Source organism: Staurois parvus, unplaced genomic scaffold (genome assembly GCF_062004578.1).
Source record: "Staurois parvus isolate SC_StPar_1 unplaced genomic scaffold, SC_StPar_1.0 ptg000135l, whole genome shotgun sequence".
NCBI lineage: Eukaryota > Metazoa > Chordata > Amphibia > Anura > Ranidae > Staurois > Staurois parvus.
In genome coordinates this window covers 5,201,132-5,228,434 of record NW_028317931.1, presented here as the reverse complement: position 1 = coordinate 5,228,434, position 27,303 = coordinate 5,201,132, and the positions used below count along the sequence as shown (strand labels likewise).

At 40.7% G+C, this 27,303-nt stretch overlaps 1 protein-coding gene across 1 annotated transcript in view; it reads right to left on the bottom strand.

Annotated features, from left to right (window-relative positions):
- Positions 1 to 15,603: 15,603 nt before the first annotated feature.
- Positions 15,604 to 27,303, bottom strand: part of HTR3B (5-hydroxytryptamine receptor 3B) — a 49,738-nt gene continuing 38,038 nt past the window's right edge. Inside the window, exons 9-11 of the mRNA XM_089673109.1 lie at positions 22,450 to 22,660; positions 19,443 to 19,643; positions 15,604 to 16,441 (exon numbers count right to left, since the gene is read on the bottom strand). Of these exons, the coding sequence (XP_089529235.1) occupies positions 16,176 to 16,441; positions 19,443 to 19,643; positions 22,450 to 22,660 (678 nt within the window). The 3' untranslated portion in view covers positions 15,604 to 16,175. The remainder of the gene's footprint in view (positions 16,442 to 19,442; positions 19,644 to 22,449; positions 22,661 to 27,303) is intronic.

Here is a 27,303-nt window from a genome sequence, read left to right as displayed (position 1 = left end):
TACTGTAACTCCCTCCTCACTGGCCTGCCTCGCCGCTGGCTATCCCCGCTTCAGTCGATCCTGAATACGGCTGCCAGACTCATTCACCTTTCCAACCGCTCCATCTCCGCCACCCCCCTCTGCCAATCCCTCCACTGGCTTCCGATTGCGCAACGGATCAAATTCAAAATTCTAACACTGACGTACAAAGCTGTTCACCATACTGCCCCGAACTACATCACCGACCTAATATCCAAGTACCGCCCAGCACGCACACTCCGCTCCTCACAAGACCTCCTTCTCTCTAGTTCCCTGGTCTCCTCCTACCATGCCCGCCTCCAGGACTTCTCCAGGGTGTCACCCATCCTCTGGAACTCCCTGTCCAAACCCATCAGATTATCACCTACTCTCCTCTCCTTTAGATGCACCCTGAAAACTCATCTCTTCAGGGAAGCCTACCCCACCCCCTGCTAACCTGCTGACCTCCTCCACTCTTCCTACCACTCCATCCCCCACAGCTATCTCCTCCTGTACCACTATCCCCTCCCTCCTAGATTGTAAGCTCCAAGGAGCAGGGCCCTTGATCCCCTCATGTTTTGCATTGTATTGGTATTGTTCTGTCACATGTTCTGTCCCCCTTTGTAATGTACAGCGCTGAGCGAACTATTGGCGCTTTATAAATAATGTATAATAATAATAAGGGAAGACAGTACAATTCCAATACAATTTAGTACAGTAGGAATCAGAAGGCCCTGCTTGTTAGAGCTTACAATCTAAGCGATACAAAAGGTAATAACTCTGGGGGATGGGTCGATGGAGAGAATAGTGTACAGTTGTTAGGTAGGGGCAGGATGGGCTTCTCTGAAGAGATGAGTTTTCAGTGAGGGTCTAAAAGTAGACAGAGTAGGTGAGTGTTGGACAGATTGTGTTAGGGAGCTTCAAAGGATGGAAGAGACTCTGTAGAAGTCCTGGAAGTGCGCATGGGAGGAGGTGACAAGGGAGCTAGAGAGCAGGAGGTCTTGGGAGGAACAAATAGAATAATTTGGTTGGTATTTTGAGACAAGGTTATTGATGTAGCTGAGGGCTCTGTAAGTTGTTAGTATCTTGAATTGAATTCGTTCGGTGAGTGGACGTCAGTGGAGGGATCGGCAGAGAGGGGTAGCAGACACTGAGTGGTTAGTAAGGTGGATTAATCTGACCGCATCATTCATGATGGACTGAAGGAGGGAAGGCCTGTGTAAAAGTAAACCAATAAGGAAGGAGTTGCAGTAGTCAATATGAGAGATGACCAGGGAGAAAATTAGAAGCTTTCTGGTTCGTTGGTTGGGAAGGGGTGTATCTTGGAGATGTTGCAAAGGTTGAGGCGGCAAGCTTTGTACAGTGATTAATTGTGGGGCCGAAAGGATAGTTCAGAGTCCAGGATTACACCTAGTACCCTGGCATGTGGGGATGGGTTGATAGTTAAGCTGTTGATCTTGATGGAGAAATCAGGGGAAGGTCATGTGGGGGAGGAAATATTATGAGCTCAGTGTTGGATAGATTGAGTTTCAGGAAGTGGTGTGACATCCAGTCTGATATGTCTGTTAGTAGATTAGTGTTGCATGCGGAGACTGATGGAGTGAGCTGAGGGGTACAGAGATAGATTTGGGTGTCATTCAAAATACTGCCACTGTTTGCTCTCATCTATACATTGGAACGTTACCAAACCAGGGGCGGACTGACCATTTGGAAACTCGGGCACTGCCCGAGGGCTCGGGGTCAGTAGGGGCCCCATAAGATGCCCCTGGTACCTTTTTCATAGGCTTTTCTGAGTTTGGGCAAGGACACAGGGGCCCCATGATCCCCTATTGCCCGGGGGCCCCATGAATTGTCAGTACGCCCCTGTACCAAGCATTATATATACTGGGCCACCACTGAGTATCAATGTGATTCATGTACTGTCTTCCACCTGGTTCATTCTTTTATCCTCCCTAGCAGTCTGATTATGTCAGTATTTCTGTGCTCAAAGCGGTACATTTTTTTGCATGGAAATATGTTGTTTTTTTATTGTAGGCCTTTAATTCTTAGGAATAACTCACTGAAATCTGTCCGAACAAGAGTCTAGTAAACATCCCGAGTATGAAAAAATTTGAAACACAAAATCATATATAATTTAATAAATAATCATAAAAAATATTCAATAATATAAACAAACCAAAAACACTGAAATTTGAAATATAGCGCCAAGTTCACACATTACTGAGCTCAGTCGTAAAATCGTTTTCAGTGTCTGATGATGAATTTCCCCCACGAACCATTATCACTCAATTCTGCAAGTGGTTCTAATTTACTATCGCTGTCCTCTAGCTGGTCGAAGACCGCTTTTGACCTAAAGGGACACTTTTTGGACGCCATGGACGTTTCTCAGTTTCAAGGCAGAAAGAACAATAAAAATGCAGGCAGGGCACAGGACAAAGCACTCGGGACAAAATGTATGTGAAATGGTTTGATACAGGAATGTTTTACTATGTGATTTTAGTGTATTGAGTGAATGGCAGTTTTTAAAATTTTTACATTTCCCGCCGGTTCCTTCCCCGTACGTCCCGACATCGCAGGGTAGGGAAACCAGAAGACGGATGCCAGCATCGGCCGGAGGGGGGACATCGCGAGAGTGAAGGACAAGGTATGCGCAGAAGGGATCCCGGAGCAATGCTGCAGGGTAATCCTGAGTGAGGCTCGGGGTTACCGCTTGTGGTGCTGAAACTTTACCCCGAGCTACACTCGGGAATACCTCCAGGGAGGTTAAGTATAGTCCCTTCTCTATTTGCACAAAGGGGTACACCAGTTGCATTGATGTATATTAATTTAACCACCTCCCGCCCACCATATTAGGTAGGCAGTGGTTCTCTCAATCTGAGAGGACGTCATATGACGTCCTCCCACTCTAGCTGTGCATGAGTGCCCCCTGGGGGCGTGTCTGGGACACAGCAGATCACTTAGCCTGCATCAGAAATTTAGCATCCCTTGAAGAGATACCAACAGATCCATCCTCTTCAAGCCTTTTCCTCACCCTAAAAATTCCATCTTGACTCCAGATGGGTTTGATATCTTGAGAACCTACTTCAAGCTAAATTCCAGGTATGGATTTTATTGCAAAGTTACATTGGTTCAGCTTGGACCATTATAAATATGCATATGCCATACTTTTGGGATCGCTATGGAAATGGAAAATCACTGTAGTAGTCGTTACTATTCTCATCTCCATTCAATGCCAAGTGGAAGTTTTGCTACATAGTAACCACAGGGGGTCACTCACTTGGTATTGGCTCCATTCAAATAATGCCTTGCATTCTTCTCAATTATTGCAAAGTGTTCTTTAACTGTATGAGGTGGAGATTATCATGTCACCACCCCGCCTCTCCCCCTTTTCCATTCAGAGAAAGCCTTGCATTCATTGAGAAAAATGCAAGGCATTCTGTGAATAGCGCCTATGTTGAGCGAATGCCTGGATGCCCACCCCTGTGGTTACTATGCAGCCAGGCAGCAGATCAGCACGGGACTCAGAAGACAGTGGTAATGACTGTAGTAGCAGTGACTACTGCAATGGTTTTCAGCTTCCACATTGGTCCCTCAGGTATGGTATATGCATAATCCAAGCTGGATCAAAGTAACTATGCAACAAAAGCCATACCTGAAATTCAATTTTAATATACCGTAACAAGGGCTCCTCAAATACCGGTATTTAAATTAAGACTGGATCATATTAACGTGTAGCAAATAAGAGTTGTGAGAAATTATTATGGGCAAATTACAATTGCATTTTACTGTGTTTGTTGTAACTGATATGTACATATAATAATTTTATTTTTTTAATTGCCCCTAACTAATGATAATATCTATGATAACTTGTCTTCTGATATTCTGTGTCTTAAATATCGAATTGCATGTATATCTAAATGAAGACAATTTCCATCAATGTACTTTATTGCAATTGTACACAGACAAAATACATATTGAATTGAAAAAAAAATATTCATTCAGACTAATATAGAAACATAAATTTATTTTAAGAATAAAGTAATATGTGTGGTGAAGCTGTTCATAATTTGCAGGTATCTCAAACTTGGGTAAGGTTCTAGAGGCAACAGAATTATTGGATTTCCATTTTTTAAAGCAGTATCCACTATCTTTACAAAAAGATTAGCAAGTACATTCAAAATTTACATACTATATGTAACATGAGAATTATCATTCATGAGAAGCAATTGAAAAGAACAGAAAAGGAAATATTCCAGGTGGAAATAAATTAATGATTCATAAGTAAAAAAAAACATATAAAACAAAACGAAGAAATAATTAAAAATATTTTTTATTTGTCATACAGTGTACTTAATTGACCTTATTGTTTTTAAAGATGACCTGTACTGTGGATGGTGTGACATCACCATATCTCACCTCAGATCTCATAAAACTAGCATTCAAAGGTACAGTGGCTTAGATGACATCACTCTGTAGATATAAAACTATATTCTAGTTTTATATGTTGGGTAGTCCTCCAAAACATTTGCATCCCTAAAACACCAGTTTCCACATATCCAAGATTGCACACAGTTTGGATCCAACCTATCTGTGAGCACAAGTCCATTGACTATTACCACCTAAGGAATTCAAATTCAATAGCTAATATCAATAAGCCAAACCTTTCCAGATAAGAATGCATACACTCTCTAGGAGTAATAATACATCAAACGTCAGGAGTGTGTAATGCTCCTTTTCCATGGTAGCTGCTGGTCTCATTCCAGCATCCTGATTTTGAGCTGCACTGTCTCAGTCTGATTGTCCACCTGCAGGGTGATTGGTGTAGACATAACCTCTGGGTAGAATCCAAGCCGGTTTTAAGCCTGCCAAGCCCTTATTCATGCTTGTGATAGTGCTTCAAGCTCCCTGTTTACCTGCTTTGATCCTATGCCTTGACCTTTACTTTCACCCAAAACCTGGGCTCTGCCAGCTAGCTTGGATTTCCTTGTTATCAACCTCATATTAGACTTTGGATTACTCTCTGAACTCAGCCTACCTTTTAACTATGGATTTGACCCTGACTACTCTCTGAACTTTGCCTGCTCTGAACCTGGACTGTCATTGGACCACTCTGCCTGTCTGCCAACTGCAAGTACCCATTTGCTGTGCTTAGCTCGTGCCTTCCCTGGCATGGTAGCCAGGAACTATAGCATTGTGTATAGAATAAGACCTGGCGGCAATCAAGTACCAATAGACCTGCTTGCCTTGGGAAAAGGGGGCACAGAGCCAGATATAGGGCCTGACCACCAAAGTTAGGAGTAGGCATGCCAACAAATATGTAGATTGCTTCTCCTGAAGCACAGATAGGGATTCCTTTTAATATCTGCAGTTACGTAAATTAAATATTTTCATGAAATATATGATCTATCAAGCATGTCAAAGGCTAAACCCATTTTAAATAATTCCATATAAATGTAATAAGGTAAAAAAAAATGCTTACTTTTGGAAAAAATAAGTTTCATTTTAAAGAAATGCAAAACCAACAACAAAAAGACAGAATAATTGCACCTTAATGTAAATATTGCAAACTGAAATCCCTGTACATTTCAACTGTACTCTAAAAAATCTAAATAACTGTAATATTTCACATAAATATGTAATTCAAAAGCACATGCAATACTGTGCCTCAATGAAAGCATAAAATTCATAGCATAGATGTGTTTGCGTTGAGAACGGCAATGTTAAACTGACTATTTAAAGCAATCTAGCCAAGCATCAGCAGGAAAAAAAGAATTTGAGATTATTTCTGCCAGTTGTGAAGAATTCCATCTTGGAGTCAGCTGCAGCTGTCAAGCTCAATAATAAATAGTTATAAAGTGCCAGGGCATGGGTTCCACCGCGTTGCCAATAGATGGCCTTTGAAGCAGATGATAGTGTTTACAGAATTACATGTCGTTTATAATTTAATGCCAAACACCTGATATCCACCACCATTTGTAAATGCTGTTCAGATGGGAGATTCATTTTAATGCATGTGAATGCAGACTTGTTCATATGCAGAAAAGTAATATATTCTCCAGATTCATGCAAAGACAGGGAAGTGTGGGTTTTCCTGCATGTGCAGCCACAATGATCTAACTCAAGCAAATTCTCCTGTCATTGTCACTGATCAACTCTATAACAATGGTGTTACACTGTAATACAAAAGAAAGAAATTGCCAATAAATAAATGTCTGGTAAGAAACAGCCTTTTCAAGTTCCAACTATGTTTGCATAGAATGGCAAAGTTAGAAATATTTCCATTATGTTTTATCATTATTTCTATTGTTATTGTTGTTTTGTTGTTTTTTTTATTATTATTATTATTATTATTATTACTACTACTATTACTATTATTTCTATTAGTATTTGTATTATTTAGATGATGGAGTATGATTATTATTATTATTACTATTGTTATTATTAATAATAGTAATCAATTATTAATATTATTTATAGTTATCAAGTTAAAATGTTTTCCCCTACATGACTTTTCTAGCACCCCAAAATGTACAAGCATGTGTACCCAGAGTGAAAAAACAGAAAATCCACAAGCCCTCTTCTATTTTAACACTGTACCTGCAGGACTAGATTTATGCATAGCAAACATAAGCTGTGGCCTAGGGCGGCATTGCTTCAGGGGCAGCACACAGCCACCTACACATCATGTTGCTGGTATGTTCTGTACACCTAGAACCAAAACTGTGCTAGCACAGTAGAGCAATAGTTTGTGACATAAGCGAGGATAGACACTGGAAAAAGAGGTTCAGCACAGGGGTTCAGAAAGTGTTTAGCATTATGGGCATTGTTGAGGTAATGAGTGGTGGGGATATGAACAATCATGATAACAGAATGTCTCCACTAGGTTATGGGTACTACTTGGGCCCCAAGGAAACTGGGTAATTAGCCCTGTTACATGGGGCCCTGTTGAAGTATACGTTTTAATTATCTAATCTAAATATTGATGTTCTTCAAGGCACCCTCTAAAATTATGGACAGTCTTGAGGCACCCCATTCTAGAATGTAAAAACTATTCTAATAGTTTTATATAGGGCAGCAATATCCACACATGGAGGACACCCAACATTAGAGGGGATTTATTCTTCCAAAGCAAATACACTTTTGCCCACTGGTACTGACTAATATTCCAATGTTTCTTTTCTCCCTCAATTTTTCTCCATCACTGAGCTAATGTGATACAAGCACTGACGAGAAGGGGGCAAGGGAGGGTCAAACAAGGATGCTGTGAAGGCAACCGACATCCTTCTTATCAAGTGATGATGTAATTGGTTGTCAGGATTCCAGTGGATAGAAGGTCGTAATGGTGCACAATACACCTGTGGCTTTGTGTAAAGTCCACTGGCTGGTATACAAGTCTTGGGCAATATTTAGACATTTTGCTAAGGCACCCTGAAGAATCCTCAAGGCACCCCAGGGTGCCTGGGCACCCTGGTTAAAAAAGGCTGCTCTAGATCAGCCTTTCTTAACCTTTTTACCTTAGAGGAATCCTTGAAACTCCTGCTAAAAGCAATTCATTGAGGGCCAGTGGGAAAATGTCCCTTAGATTGATGGTCAGTGAGAAGAAGCCTCCTTCACAGTGGTGGTCAGAATGACACCCTTAAATATTTTTTTTATTACCAATGATTTTTATTGTGGCAAAATAAAAGCTGGAACAGTCACAAATTGTACATGAGTGGTTAGCTTTAGCTTCAATGAACAATGGTGTATTTATTCTTTGTGCTGCCCTAGGCAGCGCTAATATCGGACGTCCTTACTCTTCTATTGCACGTAACAGAATGTGACAGGAGCAAATAGTCAAATATGCTTTTTTCCTGTAATAGAGAAAGGGTGCATAATTTATTTACCTTCATAGAGTTTAAGAGGTTGCAGATGGGACAATTCTTTCTGTAGTAGTTGTGTTGTTTGACACAGTTCCCCCCACACGGCTAATATGTAAGGTAAAGTCTACGGGCTTGGAAAAATTCAGTTTGTAAATTGATAGAAAACTGGCTAAAGGACCAAATTCAGAGAGTAGTGGTTAATGATTCATACCCTGAATGGTCTAAAGGCTACTAGTGGTGCACCCCAAGGTTCAGTGTTGCGACCCTTACTTTTTAATATATTTATAAATTGAATAGATTACTAATAAATAATGAAACAGCACTATCACTACTCAAAATTGTGATGCAAAATTGCAATAAATGAATCAATCATTGTATAGTGTGACAAACAAATATCACTCATAGCAATAAACATATAAAAGAGATTTACATTTCATAACCCAATAAGGTTTCCAGTGTTTATAAAGTGCAAATAATTAAAAGCGCAATTGATATTTTGATCAAAATGTCATATGCTTTCATAAAGTTTATAGTTTGATGCTAAAAAAGATTGTGCAGAAAAAAAACATTCTTCTCCCACGTTCATAAAGTGTCTAGTGCAAAAAATATATCATAAGGTGCACAAGGATGTTGTACATAATAAGTGCTTACCACTGTATATTACATACTCCTGAGAAAAGCCGTTTCTGAATGATTTAATGAAGATCGTTTGTAAGGTAGGCTCAGACAAAGTATTAGCTCTTTGTCCATATGCTGCTGTTTTTTTGGGGTTTTTTTTAGTGATCTTTTAGGTATTTGTGTGCTTGTGGAACTTTCAGCAAGCACATGGCCAAAGAACAATCTGAGGTGTCTCCTTACTGGACTACTCAGGTACATTATTTAGATCAATGATCGTTAACTTTTGATCTGCCCACCTTTTATTTGCTCATCGGCTATCCTTATTGTTAGTGTATTTTATGTGTGGCCCAAGACTATTCCTCTTCTTCGAATGTGGCTCAGGAAAGTCATAGGGTTGGCCACCCCTGCTTTAGGCCATGCCCAATATCCAGTGCAGTTTATCCACACCCACTTATCTCTCTGCAGGTCACATGTGTTTCTTCTTCAGGTTCCAGGTACTGAAGGTTAGGATAGTCTTTGAGACTCTTGCTTATGGCACAGTAATTAAAGCATATTTTGTGAGTATTGAAGGACTGTGGTAAATGTGTGTCATGTATACAGTGAATGCTCTTGGGTTTTAAGTAACCATACCCCTTCCAGCCACACCCACTTGGCACAATTTGGCCACACCCATCATTTCGTTTCTTAGGGTGTCCAAACGTGACCCAGGTCTTCTACAATCGTCATTGCACCCTTGCTAAAGGCAATTGTTTTTAGATTTGGCTAACGTGATGAGGGGCTAGAACTACTGTCATGTTTTTATTGCTGTCTAATTGTCCTGATCCCCTGTGTCACTAGGAATAAAAATAGAGGTAAATCCAGAACAGCAACAAAGGGTAAATATTCCAATAGGGAAACTTGTACCTATGACAACTGTTTAAGAGGTGATTTTCCTCACATTGGAAAGATATCTTCTTGTAGACGAGTGCCAATTGACTCAGATGCAGACACAGGCTCCTTTAACTCCTTTCCCCACATCTCCCTGGATTTTTAGACTTGCTCAGAGAAAAATAGGTTTCTTTGTTTCTCTCCCTCAGCTCAGAAAAGCCACACCATATGAGGCAGAGATAACTGGGCAAGTGATCTGCTGCCAGGTGGGAGGCCCTCCACTGTCAGAACCGAAGTGTGTGCTGGGCCAGAACCTGTTAGCATGCAGCTTCTCCAAAAAAAAAAAAAACAATTGTGGGAAGCCCCTCAACAATTGCTACCAGAGTACTGCAGTTCCATGTGGTGGCGCTTCCTCCTTGGGCCTTGAATGCCTTGTTCACCTGTGTTACCAGAGCTACCTTGGACATCACTGAAAGCAACACTGTTTATGAGCAGAATCACAAGAAGCTGTGTTCTATGCTGTTTTACTCCAGTGGTGGTTTTCAGCTTGACTGTCTAGTGCTATAGAGTCTAATAAAGACTTTGCTTTGCAGCTGCATTACCTTGATTGAGCTACAGAGATATTGCCATGAAAAGCCCATGTTTGGGCAGATTTTATAATCTGTTTTGTACTATTCTTCAGTGTATGAATGTTCTTTGCCATTATGATCCTATTTTACATTATTGATTCTAACTTTGCACCTGCTTAGTAAACTAGGAGGTGCCAGGGCTGTACGGACAGGGGTCACAGGGGTCGTAATTGTGACCCAGGCCCATGCTCCAGAGGCTATCAGTTCTTCTATATGTGCCATGTATTGGCCCCTTTCTTGTCTGGATAAGTACCAATCACTGACTGTGTTTACTATGCTTCAGTTTGTGAATGACTGGGAAGCTCTGTACAGAGCTGTTCCTCTTCCATTCATTCTAAGCAGCTGAGGTTTCCAAATGGAGATTGAGGGCTTTGTCCTCAATCTCCTTTCCCTGTATCAAAAGTGAAACATCAGAGGTCTTCTTTGACAAAGCAATAAGGCTCCTAAAAATTGTAAAAAATAATAAAAAATTAATAAGTAAAAAATAATAATAAAAATAAAACAACAGAAATAAAAAAACTACTGACGCCAGTGGTGGAACTACCAGGGTTGCAAAGGTCGCACTTGCAACGGGGCACTGGCGGTTCACCATAGTGGGGGGGGCCCAAGATGGCAGGAAGTGAGCCCACTGCATAACATGTGAAAGAGTCCCACAGCAGAACTGCAATAAAGGGCCCAGCAACAGCAGTAATATGGAAAGGGCCCCAGCTGGGGGTCAGGGGGGCCCTTCATGGTTTCTTGCACCAGGGCCCTGAAGGTTCCTGTTATGCCTGTGGCCAATTACCCATCCTAATACACTGTCACTTCCTGTTGAGTCTACAGGACAGGATGTAATGGGAAATCTCTCCAATGAAACCAAAATAGACAAAAAAAATAATAAAACAGACAGTGGTTTTAAATCTTACAAAAAAGAAGATTCCAATCTAATTAAGTAGATATAGAAGGGGAAGCAAGTAAAGGGAAACTTTAACGGCAACCCCAATAAATAATACTGACATAAAAATGTTTTGCCAGCCAGCTGGCTGTTTGAATCTGTTGGCCACTGGCTTATTTAACTACTCTGGTTTATTGGTTGGTGGGGAGTCAACTACTTGTCTTTCAATCCATCTAGTTTTTGAAATTGTATTTTGCCTTGACTCCTTTATGGTTCAATGGTGTGTCAACTATTCCAGTTGGATATTAATATTAGTGGATTTAAAGTTTTCTTCTTCCTTACAAAGACCCTCTTGAGTGGGAGAGTCATTGGTGTCCTTTGTGCTCCAACAGACTGAATCCTGTTTACATGGGATTGAATATTTAGCCCCTGGTGAAGCTTCTGCTATATAGTGTTGGTCCAATGTAGCCACCCTGATGTTACCCCCTGACGAAGATTCATAACAAGAATTGAAATGTGTCGGGGTTGTCATATGTACCATTGTACTCAAGGTGTATTATATGTTTAATGGTGCTTGTATAGACTCTTTTTTTGTGGACTAATTTCTCTTTACTTCACTGTAGTTATATGTACAGTGTTTTAACATGTTTTTGTAACAAACCTTTTTGATTTTTAAGTCAGTATTATTTATTGTGCTTACCATTAGGTCCCCCTTTACTTGCTTCCCCTTCTGTATGGTTTTCACTCCTCTCAATTTTGGAATTAGATATACTTTATACAAACTCTTAAATCCCAAGCTGTAGCACCAAATTAACCCCCAAAAATATACGCATCTAATCAGGTTCCTAAAATATCAACACTAATTGTTCAATAATGGCACTATGAATTTAAAACTATAACTGTCATTACTAAATTGTTTCAGTCCGCTTTATTTTGCATCCCATGTGACATGACAGAGACCTTAGAGCTAAAAAAAATGTGTATATACTGGTATAAATGGTTGTTTATATTGGTATAAGCAGTTAAGAAATATTTTTACCAGGCCAAATCTGGGATACATATACAAATATAGGACATTCTCAGATTCAACAGTCCCGGTAATCTGATGTCTGTGGCTCTGTGCCAACCTATTTTACCAGGATCTGTTTTAGAAACTGCAACTACCATTGTTGCTATACCACTGACACCATTGTTAATATTGCTTAGAGAGTGAGGCATGTTTTCAAGCAACTGCTATGGTCACTACCAGGGGCGGACTGACAACTCATGGGGCCCCCAGGCAATAGGGGATCATGGGGCCCCTGTGTCCTTGCCAAAACTCAAAAAAACCTATGAAAAATGTACCAGGGGCATCTCATGGGGCCCCCTACTGACCCCGGGCCCTCGGGCATTGCCCGAGTTTCCAAATGGTCAGTCCGCCCCTGGTCACTACAGAGCCAGGAGAGCAAAGCAGAGATCAACTTTAATACTGGAAGGTAAAACTGGAACTGGATAGGACTGGAAGCACAGCAGAAAACAGGCTTAACCCTATTCTTATCAATTACATGATTTTATTAATAACATTTTAATTCAGTTGAAAAAAAAAATTATATGGTATTCTAAAAATGTGGCATAACGTTTTTATGGATACTGTTTTATAACATTTCTATACAGCTTAAAAAAGATACATTTTTTTTATTTGTTGTTACTGACTATGATATCATTAGATATTGTCTCAAATAGATAAATGCACAAACATACAGTCAGTGCTAGCTAAATACATTCTTCTCTCATGGAAGAATGGCATGCGGCTAATGAACCAATATAATAATGTGACATGCACAAATGCATCATTAGCATTATTTAGTCCAGAAGACAGATTGGGGTTTATTTACTAAAGCTGGAGAGTCCAAAATCAGACTCCCTTCTGCATAGAAACCAATCAGCTTCTAACCTCAGCTTGTTCAATGAAGCTTTGGCAATGAAACCTGGAAGCTGATTGGTTTCTATGCAGAAGGGAGTCTGATTTTGGACTCTCCAGCTTTAGTAAATAAACCCCATACTATCTAGCGGCTGTAAGGCATTATTGCAAGAGGGCCATCACCAGGGAGAAGGTAACCATTTAAGCTAGTGTTGCTTTTTTGAGTTTTTTTATTTTTGTCAGGCACAAATCTGGGGGGGGGGGGGGGGGGCAATTGATATAAGGAGACATTCTGTTGGGGAACATTTGTTGTAAGGGGGACTCTGATTGCAACAATTGATATAAGGGGGCACTCTGAAGGGGACACTTGGGGTAAGAGAAGTCTCTGATAAGTCTCTGAGTCACTGTGAGGGAGGCAATTGATATATGGGGGCACCCCTGGTGTTGACAGTTGATGTAAGGGGCACCTTGAGAGGGGAAATTGATGTAAGGGGTCATTTTAATACCAACAGTTGATGTAAGGGGGCACTCTGAATGGGATACTTGATCTAAGAGCAATCTCTAATAGGGATAGGTGATGTAATAGGCACTCTGAGGGAGGCAATTGATGTGAGAGCATATAAATTGATTTAAGGGGGCATTCTGAATGGGATACTTGATCTAAGAGCAATCTCTAATAGGGATAGGTGATGTAATAGGCGCTCTGAGGGAGGCAATTGATGTGAGAGCGTAGAAATTGATTTAAGGGGGAACTCTGAATGGGATACTTGATCTAAGAGCAATCTCTAATAGGGATAGGTGATGTAATAGGCACTCTGAAGGAGTCAATTGATGTGAGAGTGGGGAAATTGATGTAAAGAGGCACTCTGATGCCAACAGTTGATGTAAGGGGGCACTCTGGTGAGTGACCCACTTATAAAGAGACACTCAGATGAGAGACCCTGATGTGAAGGGGAACTCTTATGAGGACTCCTGATGTAAAAAGGGACTCTGATAGGGACATCTGATATAAGAGGGCATAGGTTCTGTTTAATCATCCCAATCCAATGACAGCCGAATACATATTGGTATCGCCTCTGCACTACCTATTAGATGTTACTTCCGGGTCGTAAATGTGTGACAGACTGTCACTCAATGTTGTCACTATGCCCCCTGACCCTTTTTACTGCACCCCCAGATCAAATAGGATAGATCTGGCTTTGTTTTTTCTGCACAGTTAAGCTGTATAAACTCCTGGAACAACATGCTGCTGTGGTATCAAATTTATGGAGATTGGAAGTAGATAAAAGCAAAAAGCAGATAAAAGTGTAAGCAGATGAAAACAAAACCCCAATGACACAAACATTATAAGATATGTACTGTAGATATTTTTTTGATTATGCATGTTAGAATTTATTTACATAAAGGAACACAGTCATCAATAAAAGCATTTATCATGTGGAATAATTTCCAATCAAAGTAAAATGTATGTATAAATAATATACCCAACTTCTGACTTTCTAAACACCTGCTAATACTGCAGTATTGATATAAGTCACATTTCCTTGTACCTAAAAATGCTATTAATGGCTGGAAAAATATTTCATTTTTCGACAACACTGACACAGCATTCAGAGATGGAGCTAAGAGGAATACTATAGAGTGTCACTTGGGTGACAGCTCTGTGTCTGCTGGGGCTACTGACATCTCATTCAAGATGGCAGCACTCAACAGCAGGCTCAGGGTTTTTGGATGTCTACAAAAGAGAGGCTTTTACAGATAAATAACATGTTTAATACATGTTAAATGAACATATAGAGGTTGATTTACTAAAGCTGGAGAATGCAAAATATGGTGCAGCTCTGCATAGTAACCAATCAGCTTCCAGTTTTTATTGTGAAAGCTTACCTGAACAAGCTGAAGTTAGTAGCTGATTGGCTACCATGAACAGCTGCACCAGATTGTGTACTTTTCAGTCTAAGTAAATCAACCCCATAATCTTGTTAGAAGATAATTGTTGGAACTATTGGTCTAGTGACAGAGTGTTTTAAACCTTATTGGCAGGGGCGGACTGACAACTCATGGGGCCCCCGGGCAATAGGGGATCATGGGGCCCCTGTGTCCTCAAAAAGGCCTATGAAAAAGGTACCAGGGGCATCTCATGGGGCCCCCTACTGACCCCGGTCCCTCGGGCAGCACCCAAGTTTCCAAATGGTCAGTCCGCCCCTGCTTATTGGTCACTCTCTTTAATTCCAGTTTTACTCCAGTGTTCATTGCTACAATGCTCAAAAAATGAAGAGGTTACTAAAGTTGGTTGAAGAGGTTACTAAAGTTACAAAAATTCTTGGAACTTCGGAAGTGATATAATGTATTATATTGTATTGTATCATTTCGTTTTCCTGAGCATGGTCCTTTTTTTCTTTACAAAATTGTACTGATTACATGAACATTGTTCGCTCTGGTATTGTACGAGAAAAAATTTTGTGCTTGTCCCTTTGGATAATTTTGCTTAACTGTCATGATCGGCTCTCTAAAGCTGTGTACTAACGATCAGATTATCGCTTTGAAAGTGGTATTTTTCATTCAATTTTCTTATCATGTACCCTAAGCATTAAGATAAAGCCCAGATTGTGGAAAGGATTTAGGTACTTCTTTGTTTCCTGGAATATGGAAATTATGTAGTGGTAGTCCCTGTGACTATATCCTAAAAAGCCTTAAAGTACATCCATAATCAAGGCATGCAAACCAAGGTTCAGTTTACAGTAGCAGTAGATATGAGAAGATTGTCATCTATCTAATGTTGCAATTTTTGGCTTAATCAAATTACAATCACATGTCAGGAATAAAGATCATTCTTAAAATGTTGCCCCATATGTCAAGCCTTAGTAGTGACTGGCTGGCTCTTGTTTTAATATATCAGACAGAAATATGAAGCAAAACAGGAGTTTCTTCAAAATATGAATTTGTTAAAGAGAATGTAATAATAGCAGTAATATTCTTCCAGAGTAGCCGAACAGTAAATGGTTATTAAAAAAATTTGTAAAAATGCAGTGAGCGCTCTCAATAATTAGCAGCTGAACATTCAAGGAAAACGCATAAAAGTCCCAATAAGTATATATATAAGTAAAATGCAGCGCTATTAATATATCATAAATGGTTAAATGGATAATGATAAGACACAGTTTAGTGAAAGGTGCTCGTTGATTCCCGGTGCAAATGGTAGAAATGCGCACTAACCAGAAGCGTATAGGTAATACGCATGTGAATATATATCCTGAAGATTCCCCTCTCCTTTCTGGTCTGATCACGGGAATAGCTCCTTGCTGCACTTGATTCTTCACATGTGTGTTTGTCTGTGCTCACCTGTGTTATATATTATTATGTGTAATATATTATTATGATATATTAATAGTGCTGCATTTTACTTATATATATAGTTAATGGTTATTGTTTCATTTCGATACATCATATGAGCTCCATGACCACCATAGAAGGCACAGAGTGGCTGCATAGGTTGAAAAGAGCAGCAGGTAAGCTCTGAACATAAGGCTGTCTAATCTGTAGCAAAGGCTGAGCCAACGGGTGTGCCAGGCTTCCTCTGACTTCATCTCTTGTACATAGGAACGGATGGAGGTCACCTCCTGCAGGATATGCTCCATCAGCTGGTCATCGACTATTGCAGGGCTCTGGAATACTTCTTCAACATCACAAATGCTCTCTAGAAGACAAAACAGAACTAATTAAAGTGTATGTAATTTTTTTTTTTAAATCACAAAATTAATTTTAAGACATATAGCCTTGCCGTGCCAGACTTTTTTCTTCTTCTTTATCATGCAAAACATGCAGAAATATCTGGTGAGTCTGCCAGTCTTCCTACTTGTGCACCTGTTTCCTGCTCTGTTCTGTCAGCACTATCTGCCAGCTCTGACCCATGGTAGCATTGACAGGTATATTCCGTTTGGCCTTCAAAGGAAACACCAGGCACAGCAAAACTAGCACAAGCTGTCACCCACTTATTGCAAAGGATGGGTGTTTCAGCATGCTTGTAGTCCACTGCAGCCCTCGTCTGTCAGTTGTGCTTCACTTAGCTATGCTATCCACCTCATTCTCCTTGTCATCTCCTGGCTAGTAGTGCATTAGGACAGGGTCCTGTTCTAATGTGGTCTCCCAGTATTGTACATTGCAGTGCATTGCATTGAGACACACACCAACAGACTGAATGTAGGCACCATATTGTATGGTAACCTCATAAAACTTAAGGTCTCCACTCAAGCTCTTGTAAGTCCATCCAGTGTTTCCTGCAGTGGGTGCTGGCTGAGCAGGAGTCCATCTAACTCCTCACATACTGTAGATATGCATAGAGAAAGGTCCCAAGCATTGCACACCTAGCAAAGCCATTATGTAAGGGATTTCCGGCAAGAAGAATCGCGATCGGAAATGCGCATAGGAATTCCCGCAGGAGAATTGCCAGTTGTGCGCATGCGCGCAGGAATGCGCGATCGTACGCACGCATATGTGCACACGCACGGCGAAGATTGGCGCCAGACGGCCTATTTAAGGAGTGCCTCTGCTTATCTTCAGTGCTGACTGGTCTTCAGCTCCCCCATGTCCTGCTTGTTCCTGTGTGATTCCTTTGTTGCTGACCCGGCTTGTTCCTCACCTGACTCTGACTGCTCTCCTGATACTGGTTCCTGACTTCGGCTCTGCTCCTGACCTTGGCTTTTCCTTCTGATTCTGTACCTTGCTGCCCGACTGTTGATGGCCCTGGCTATTCCATGACACTGCTCCTGTCTCTTGTCCCCACTACCTGCCTTGCTCTGGTGCACACCTGGCAATCAACAAAACCTGCTCTGCCTACTACTACTGTGCCAAAATCAGAGGATCATCAGCCTTCCAAGGTCATCATCTCCAAGAGCTGCAAACAACTACTGGCACTCTTGTTCCCCTGGGTCCTAGACTCCCTCTGTTACAACTCCAGCGGGGTCAGGGCAACTGACACAAGTGAGGCTGACCTCATCATTTCAGTCTCCCATCAGGTACATGACACATTAGTAAACAAGTGAAATCAGTCTCACCCAGCTTCATCCAAAGCCACGCTCTCCAACACGTTTTACCCTGAACACAGGGCTTAATCATGGAGGCTGCTTTCACCTGTTTACTAATGGCTTTCCTAGGTGTGCAGTGTTTGGGACATTTCTCTATGCATATCCACCAGATGTTATGGGTACCAGCAAAACGGATGACCACAACAATAAATTACCAAATGGGTCCATATACACTGGGTTTAAAAAACACTGTATCTACAGTAGTTTTGCATTTTACCCATAGAAGTAGCTCCATGTTATCGTATGTGTCCATGCACATTAGGACGTCTAGAGGAATATTTTAAGCTCAACGTTTAGAGGCAGAAAAAAACCCTTCTGGTTTACGTTTTTGAGAGGAGGTTTCTAGCAGAAAAAACTCTAAACGCTAGTGCAAAAAGGTTCTATGCGAGTGTTTTTTCTGCCAAAAGAACGGGAGTTTTTTAAGCACAGTGTGCATGGACCTTATAGGTTGAGGTGAAAACTCTGAAAACACATAGCAAACTACTTAACAGAAACAAATATACACATTATAAGAACTTCAGCCTTTCCAACCCTACCCCCCCTCCACACACACATTTTTTCCCACCTGCTTAACTTTCACTGTTCTGCAGAGTTAGAATAGTCTTCTAGCCAGCAGATCCAGCATTGAGCTCCTGCGATCCTTCTCTCTGGAGCCTCTGCATGGGTCCAGTGCTGCCATGTTGCCTGTCACAACTGCAAGCTATCCTATGTAAGTCCCACCCCCCTCCTCCTTAATGAATGGGACTGCACGTCACGCATCCCAGGAGGCACAGGGAGAACCGAGTCATTTTCCTAGGCAAATGCCAGAAGTTGGGGGGCGGGCCGAGCCTTTTAAGAAAAAACAGTAATCAAAACAAAAAAAAAAGAACCCGATATCAGTGCTGCGGAGGGGGGACTGGAAGGAGTAGAGGAACGTGCTGTGAGAGGGTCAAGATCCACTTAAAGTAAGGTTGGATAGTTTTATCTGGCACTTGTTTACATAGGTTGCATTTTGTTTTTCTTTCATAAATATTATTCTGCCATTTTATTCTGTATTGTTCATTAAATATCTAACTATCATTTGCCCCATGTTGTGACCTTGTTCTGAGAAGTATGGTTATTTGCAGTGCTTGGTGCAAATAAAATAAATGGCATGGCATGATAAAAAAAAATGTAATGAAAACAAACATCAGCTAAATAGAATTTAATCTCTAACTACCATTCATAGTGAATCTTTTGTACCAACTGGTACTTACAAATAATTAACCACACAGAAGAAAAAAGGCTAATTTATCCACCTGGTTATCATCTGAGTGAACATTAATCCCTAGGTTTCCCACAGAAACAATTAATAGTTTTTAATGTTATAAGAAATAATATTATAGTCCCAATGTGAAGCATATATTATACATGTATTACACATATTACTGTGTATGCTCATATTTACAGTAAATACTATCAGATTGTAATATAGGTTCAAACAGAATCACTTTTGCAAAAAATTATGTAGGATTGCAAGTCAGTAACCGCCACTGTTAAATAAAGGGCATGTGTGAAGTTACCCTCCCTGAAGGAAATGCATTCATGAACTGTTTTTACAGCCATTAGTTTTCAGACATTACATAACTGTATTACCTCCTGTTTCATTGATTGAACTTATAGAGTGATCCTCTGTGTTTTCTTCATGGTCATCCTGTCTCTCCTGAGTCAACCTTCGGCATCGGGATATCAGAAGACTTTTAGATCCTTCCTTGTCAACATGAAGAAACTTTACCACCATAATCGATTTGCCAAGACTAAGCACCATTAGGGCCATGAAAACCACAAAGAATACACCTAAATCACATAAAAAGATTTGAAAACGCTTTTAGATACAAAAGATTTATTTGGTTACCCTTATCATATTAGTGGCAATGATTATACCATCTATCACATTATTGCCTAAACCTGTACTTAGAGTATTATCAAGGCTGATGGTGCTGAATCCCTAAGTTGGCCTTTGCTTATCCTATGCATTCTATGGATAGAAATTCAATAATTTAATTCAGCTAGTATGTAACAATTCTTTTTTATTTGGGAATTTGAAAAATATTGACAATAATGGCCATGTCACATTGGCAATCCTTAAAGGTGTTGGGTAAACAAGAGTGCTGCACCAAACAGATTATGAGTCCAAGAGTATTTATTTCAATAAAGAAGTCCAAAGATCCAAAGAATTTTTTTGGACCTCTATAATGAATAAGTAATCTTGGACAACTAGACTTTTGGTGTGACACTTGTTTTCCCTAGAAATTCTGCAGAGCCCTCTGCACACTGGTATATACCCTTTCTAACAGACTTTGCAATAAATAGGGATATTTGGTTCACACATATTGCAATACATGTTTAAGCTGGCCAACTGCGCAAAGTAATCCCTCTCTGGCCAGTCCTACTCTGCTCTACCTACGCAAATGCTACTGTGGACACAATGCCAATATAGGGGAAAAGACAAAGAGGGGGAGAGCTACCAGGTTCAGGTCTGGCTACTGTTTGTTTTTTTTTACTTTTGTTTACCCTACACCTTCCCAAATTCACTCTCTGAGGACCCCTGGACTTAGCTGCATAGACATTGACTCAATAGTATGGACTTACTGTATCTTTAACACTGACATACAAAACCAACATTGAAGCCAGACCCAATTTTTTTTTAAAGATTAGCAATCCTGTCAGGGATGGCAACTCACCAGCAACATATGCTAAAAACATTGCTCACCTTCAGTGTTCAATGAAACCTTGCTTGTTTGAGCACTGAAGGAGCAACAAAATAACAGCAGGCTAGTGTCTTCTCTGTTCTTTTACTGATCCTGTTGCTGACAAATTGCCATCAGCAACTTGGTCACTAGTATGACCTCGCTCTAAATCTGCAATAAAACCTTTGCATTTTTCATAATTGTGATACAATGTGCTTTTGCCATGATATTCATGTGCTGTCATTCATCCACTATGACTGATGTAGCAGACAAGATTTGATAGAAGAGTGATGACAGAGAAAAGATGCAGAAGTCTATCTAGTCTGGCCCATTTAAAAAAAAAAATATATATATATATATATATACTGTATATACGTATATGTGGTGCATGTTTTTGTTCTTTTTTTCTTTTTCAATTGTCAAGGTATTGGTGTTTGCATTAACAATGTCTGATCTAGAGTGTCAGAGTATTTGAGAGGCTTGCAAAGTCAGGGCAATAACCGGGGACAAACATCCATTAGGGGCCCCCACAGGGGTAGCGCTACTTGTGGGGGCTCATCAGGCGATGTCCCAACTGTTAGCCTTAGCAAACCATACCATGAACCAGTAGGTGAACACATAATAGACTCCACCACCACTTTTTTTTAAAAATATATACACATTTTTTTGTCTTGTTTTTTATTGTTTTTTTAGGGGGTTTAGAGATCTTTGTTTGTCCCAAGCATGTTTGAATGCACGTACTGCTGACTGACTCACTATCTCTTATGGAAGTCTATTTCAAGCACCAGCTACCCTTTCATTAAAATAATACTCTCTAAGATTACCATATTTTTCTCTCCATAAGACGCACCTGACCATAAGACGCACCTAGGTTTTAGAGGCAGAAAACGGGAAAAAAAATATTCGGAACCAATGGACTGCAGACATAGTACAGGAGATGACCAGAGACTGTGGACATAGTACAGGAGATGACCAGAGACTGCGGTCAGTATAGAGATAACCAGAGACTGTGGCCAATACAGGAGATAACTGCTGACCTTTGGGGAGGGGGGGGAGCGGGTACCTGAATTTGACAGGTACCCGCTCTTACTTCCGCAGAGTTGTTCTTTGGTTAGTGTCCGCTCTGCAGCGGGACCTTACTTGTTCCTCTATCCAGCCGCGCGCTGTCTTCCCGGTTTCTGTAGTGTGGGCGCTCGGCTTGACAGCCGGGCGCCCAGTACGCAGGAGCGAGAAGCGCTGCGCTTTGTGATTGGTCTGGCGGCTTCTGGGACCTGTCATGTGTCCCAGGTGCCGCCTTACCATTCACAAAGAGCACCGCTTCTTGCGCATGCGCACTTGGCACCCGGCTGTCAAGCCGAGCGCCCACACTACAGAAGCCGGAAACACAGCGCGCCGCTGGATAGAGGAACAAGTAAGGTCCCTCTGCAGAGCTGAGCGGCCGGCCCGGCGGCGGTGGAAATACCGGACCGGCCGCTCTATATTCGCTCGATAAGACGCACTGACACTTCCCCCCTTTTTGGGGTGAAAAAAAGTGTGTCTTATGGAGCGAAAAATATGGTAGTTTTGAACTTTCCTCCTGCTAATTTAAGGTCATGTCATTGATTTTGACTTCATACTGAAAATACGACCTTCCTGAACCCTATTCACCCCCTTAATGTCTATAAAGGTTTCATTCATGTCTCCTCTTTCCGTTCTCTCCTCCAGACTGTACATTAATATTGTTTAACAACAAGCCATACATAAGAATCTAGGTGTGAATAAAACATGACAACATAATGTTTGATCAGTATTTGCTCTGAATGAATATAAACCTAAATACAAGAAAGGAACAAACCAGATCACTGAGGACCTTGATATAACACATACAACATAAGATATGTTACTTTATTTTGTTTATACAAAGTAGTACCTACCAATTAATGGCACACTCAAAGTGGTAGCTGGCAGTTCATCCGCCATATTAACTCTGAAGACTGTATAGCCAACAAGAATGGTGGTTTTGAACATGATTCTGGTTCCACTGTCTGGGGGTAGGTAAAAGCTCATGAGATCTACAAACATAAGCAGAATGCTGGGCAAGAGGATGCCTACAATATATAGAAGAGGGCGCCGGCGGATAACAAGCTGCAAAAAGGATCAGAGGTCATGACTTATGGATATTGTATATGTATTATCTGCCATTTATAAAGTGTACAAACAGATGATATTATTAATACATAGCACTTGAACTCAACAGGTAGATGCATTTGTATATCAAACCATAAAACAGGATCAAATTAGAGTGGGGGTCCTGCTCATATTAGCATGTGTCTAAAAGGTGACGGTCCAGAAATAAGCTGAGAGGACAAGTTATGTATCAGGTATCAGTTATCGTCTTGTCAGAGAAAGCAGCTGGGGATCAGTTACTAAAGGTACGGAAGAGTGCAGTAATTTCAGAGCAAAATTGTTGATTTTCTAAAACCAATGGCTTGATATGGTGATTGATGCTTTGTTGTTTGAAAAAAGGGTTAACATTAGAGTTAAAGTAATATTAAAGGTAGATTTAGAAAACAAACATGTCATACCTGCTCTGTGCAGTGATTTTGTGCTTTTTGAGTAGCTCCAATCCTCCTCTTCTTGGGTCCCCCGATGGTGCTCCTGGCCCCTTCCTCCTGCCAAGGGCAGCAAGTAGCTTGCTATGGGGGCACTCGAGCAGGCTCGTTCCTGAACTGCTGCTCTGTCTGTCCATTCACAGCCTCTCCCCCCACTCTCTACTCATTAGCTCACTGGCAGTGATTGGCAGTAGTGGGAGCCAATAGCTCTTGCTTCTATCTCAGCCAATGAGGGGGGAGAGACCTGAGAGAGACGCTGCTCTCATGCACATCGCTGGATTGGAATCAGGCTCAGGTAAGTATTAGGGGGGTGGCTGGGGAGGCTGCTGCACAAAGACATTTTTTACCTGGGTAGAAATCCTTGAGCCTTTACATCCACCTTATGCTGCCCATACACTGATTTTTTTTCATTTAGCCTGCAAGTTACACATTTCTGTATCCACACTAACAGCGCAGATAGAGAAATCCCCAATGCCGGACTATTGTATTCTGACAGCCACTGCCAGCAGAAGTCAGAATACCTGAACAATAGCTACATCTGATTGGATGCAGCCACTGACTGGTTGACAATTTTCCACCCAGCTCCTTCAATTTTTTATTTGTCAGGAACCAGATGAAATTTGTAAAGTGTATTGCCATTTAATGTCATTGGACCATTTTTGGCACAAGAGCATGTTCTAGATCATTGAAAGACTGTTTTCTAAACCACAGGGGCCATTTAAAACCAGGTGCATCCTAAAAACCACCTTAAAGCCCAACTGAAGTCTGATTTTACATGTTAGCTGTCTTACTGCAGTGCATTAATGTTTTCATTTGCAAAAGCAGCAGAAAACCTTCAGTTTCCAAAGGCAGGTTGTAGAGAGGATCACTACTATGTGTGTGTGAGCAGTGGCCTCCTGCAGCAGTCTGATGTGACCCTAGATAATCAGCAAAGCTTACATTCAATGTTGATTACCTATCTCTAGCTGTTGCTCAGCTCCCAGCACATAGCTTTAGTAGGACCAGATTTTTGCATAAGTCAGGGTGGCAGGACTGCTGGGGGAAGTGGGGGCACACAACCACCCACACATAATGTTGCTGACTTCAGTTATATATTTCCTTTGTATATTAAAAGGTTCTAGACTGCCATCTTGCCTGCAAGTGCAATCCATCTAGGTCCAACTGGAAATATTATAAATCTGTAAGAGGGTTCAGAAATGACAGCCGCATTAATTCTCAGAAAAACTTTCCTTAAAAGGGAAATGATAGCATATTTTCTTGAATATTTTGAGTCACTGCAATAACATTTACCTAAAAGTATTTTTTTAGTAAACTCAATTTCATTGAAATTTCAAAAATAACATAGAAACTATAAACAAGGCAACATGTTATAATCACACAGAGAAAGTACCACCACAGAACAAATATCAATCCTCCTAACAGCAGAGGACAAGTCCCAAGCTTCTGGAGGGAGACCAGGTGGATTGCAATGTAATTGGGAAAACTGAATTGGGATACTTAGAGAAGGACCCTAATATGTAGAGCAATGCCCTACCTTCAAATCAGGATGCAAACGGAAATCAAGCCATATTCACAGTATTGGAGTACCCAAGTAAGGGGGACCACACGTTATCAAATTTGCATCCTCTGTTGTATGTGGCTCTATACAATGAAAGGACATTGTTCACTATCAATTTCCATATATCTAGAGTCGGTGATGTAAGGGATTTCCAGTGAAGGACAATTGCTTTTCTGGTGTAAAAAGCAAAATACCAAACAAGAGTCAACAAGGCCCAACAAACAATTGTCATTCCCCTGGGGCACCCTGACTACTGTGACCATATAAATGGAACTCAGGACCGGCTCCCAATAGTCATGAGTAGCTGGACAAGTGTAGAAGTTATGTAGGAAGTCTGCACTGAGAGCAGAACACCACCAACACTCTGTAAACTGGGTTTCCAAGAACCTCCCCACCCTGGCTGGAGTAAGATAATAATGATGAACAATTTTAAACTGCATAAGTCTATCTCTGGCCAAAGTCAAAGAACAAAACAGATAATCCTAGATATCATCCTATTTATTGCTATCCAAATTGGAAAGGTCCAGGGCCCATTTTCCCTGCATTTCATTTAACCAGGCCCTATGATGCAGGCTGCTGAATAGCCCTATACAGAGTTGAATGAACCTTCTTTAAGGACTCACGTCTCAGAAAGGATTCCATACTCGTTGTTCCTAAGTGACAAGAGGCTAAGTTAGACTGATCAGAGCAAGTGCGTTGTAATTGAATATATCGGTGTAGGTATTGAATGGGAAGGGAATATCTCATTTTCAAGCTGTTGAAAGAAGGAAATTTACCATCTAGAAACAAGTCTCTTAGGATCTTAATCTCCTTTGACACCCAAACGATCAGTTCTGGAAGCTGAAAGAGATCTGAAGATTCAGATTGTTCCAGAGGTGGGCATGAGGGGACCATTGGTGAGAGTTAGATGGGGGAGAAACACCATGTTCTTATAGTGGACTTCATAGAGGATAGGGGGCTTGACAGCTGCTATAGAGGAGCAACTGAAGCACCAATAGAGTAATTTTAATTGGATTTACGTTTTTACATGATGGAGGTTCTGTACTTTGAAATCTTTCTGCTAATGGCTATGTATATATCAAACAAAACAGGCAACAACCATGCAAAATTTCTGCTGAGATAAACTGGTGATCAGTTCACCAAGAAGAACAATGGGGTTGATTTTCTATAGGATTAGAAGGTGTTTTCTTAGCATAATGTATGCTCATGTAGCTAAATATGTAAGATGAAGCTGTGTTCACTGTGAACATCCAATCAGGTGTAAGCCTAAAAAAAAAAACTTGTTTGCACACAGGAAGCACAGTCTGCTTATATAATGAGCATATAAGGCTGCCCCCATGTTTATATACATTTAAAAACTGTTCAGTAACCTCATTAAATCCGCACTATAGCCGAAAGATGGCTACAGTACGGCTTTCTAGTTCTGGGAGGATGTTCATGGATATCCTTCCAGAACCCTGCCCCTTGTGCGCCCCAGGTTATTTGGACACAGCTGATCACACATTAGGATAAGGGACCAATCACAGCAGCCCTTCACCATGTGATAAGCTGTGTCCACTCACAGCTTGATTACATGTAAACAGACATGCCTTGTTTTCTTTCTTCACACACTTTGTCTGTTTGAGGAAAAGAGAGCCGATAACCAGCAAGGCTTTTAGTACATGGTTTACACTGATAATCAGTGCCCTGATCATCAGTGTAGCCCCATCAGTGCCCATCAGTGCCACCTATAAGTGCCCATTAGTGCCACCTCATCAATGCAGCCTCATCAGTGCCCAGCAGTACTGATCAGTGCAGATTATCAATGCCGCCTCATCAGTGTATCCTCATCAGCACACATCAATGAAGAAGAAAAACTACTTGTTTGCAATGTTTTATAACATAAACTAAGAAAAATGTGGCTTTTTTAAAATTTTAGGAAAAAAATTAAAAACCAGGCCTGATTAAATACAACCAAAAGAAAACTCTATTGGTCTGAAAAATTATAACATTTTCATATGAGTACAGTGTTGCATGACCGTGCAATTGTCATTCAAAGTGCAACAGCACTGAAAGCTTAAAATTGGCCTGGGCAGGAAGGGGGTGAAAGTGCCCGGTATTCAAATGGTTAAGCATGTCATTTGTAAAATATTGGCACACACTGATAAGATTTTGAAAATCTATCATATTAACAAGTATATCTATAATCTTTAATAAGACTGTCTATGGAATAATATGCTAAGTAATATAAATAGCCCATATTGGATTGCAATTGTGTAAGCAGTAAATATTTTACAGCATTGCTTCTAATTGTTTCTACTAAAAAGATAAAATAATTCCAGAAGAAAAGAACACTGGATTTGTTTTTTTCCTTTGTTATTTGTTTCTTAGCGTTGCCAAAGCACCATGGTGAAACTGTACCTTTAAAGTGGGCTCTGCTGTGTACACTATTGTTTCGAATTCCCATTGATGATAATGAAAGGAATAAATCTAATTGGGAATTTGTACATGATGAGCACACAGAAGATGAAATAGAAGCCCTACGGTGTTAGCCTAATTGCTGTGCTGCTCGTCTAACCTTCTGCTGGTTCATTTGATAAGGTTCTTTTTATGATGCTATGAATTTCGGAAGTGCTCAT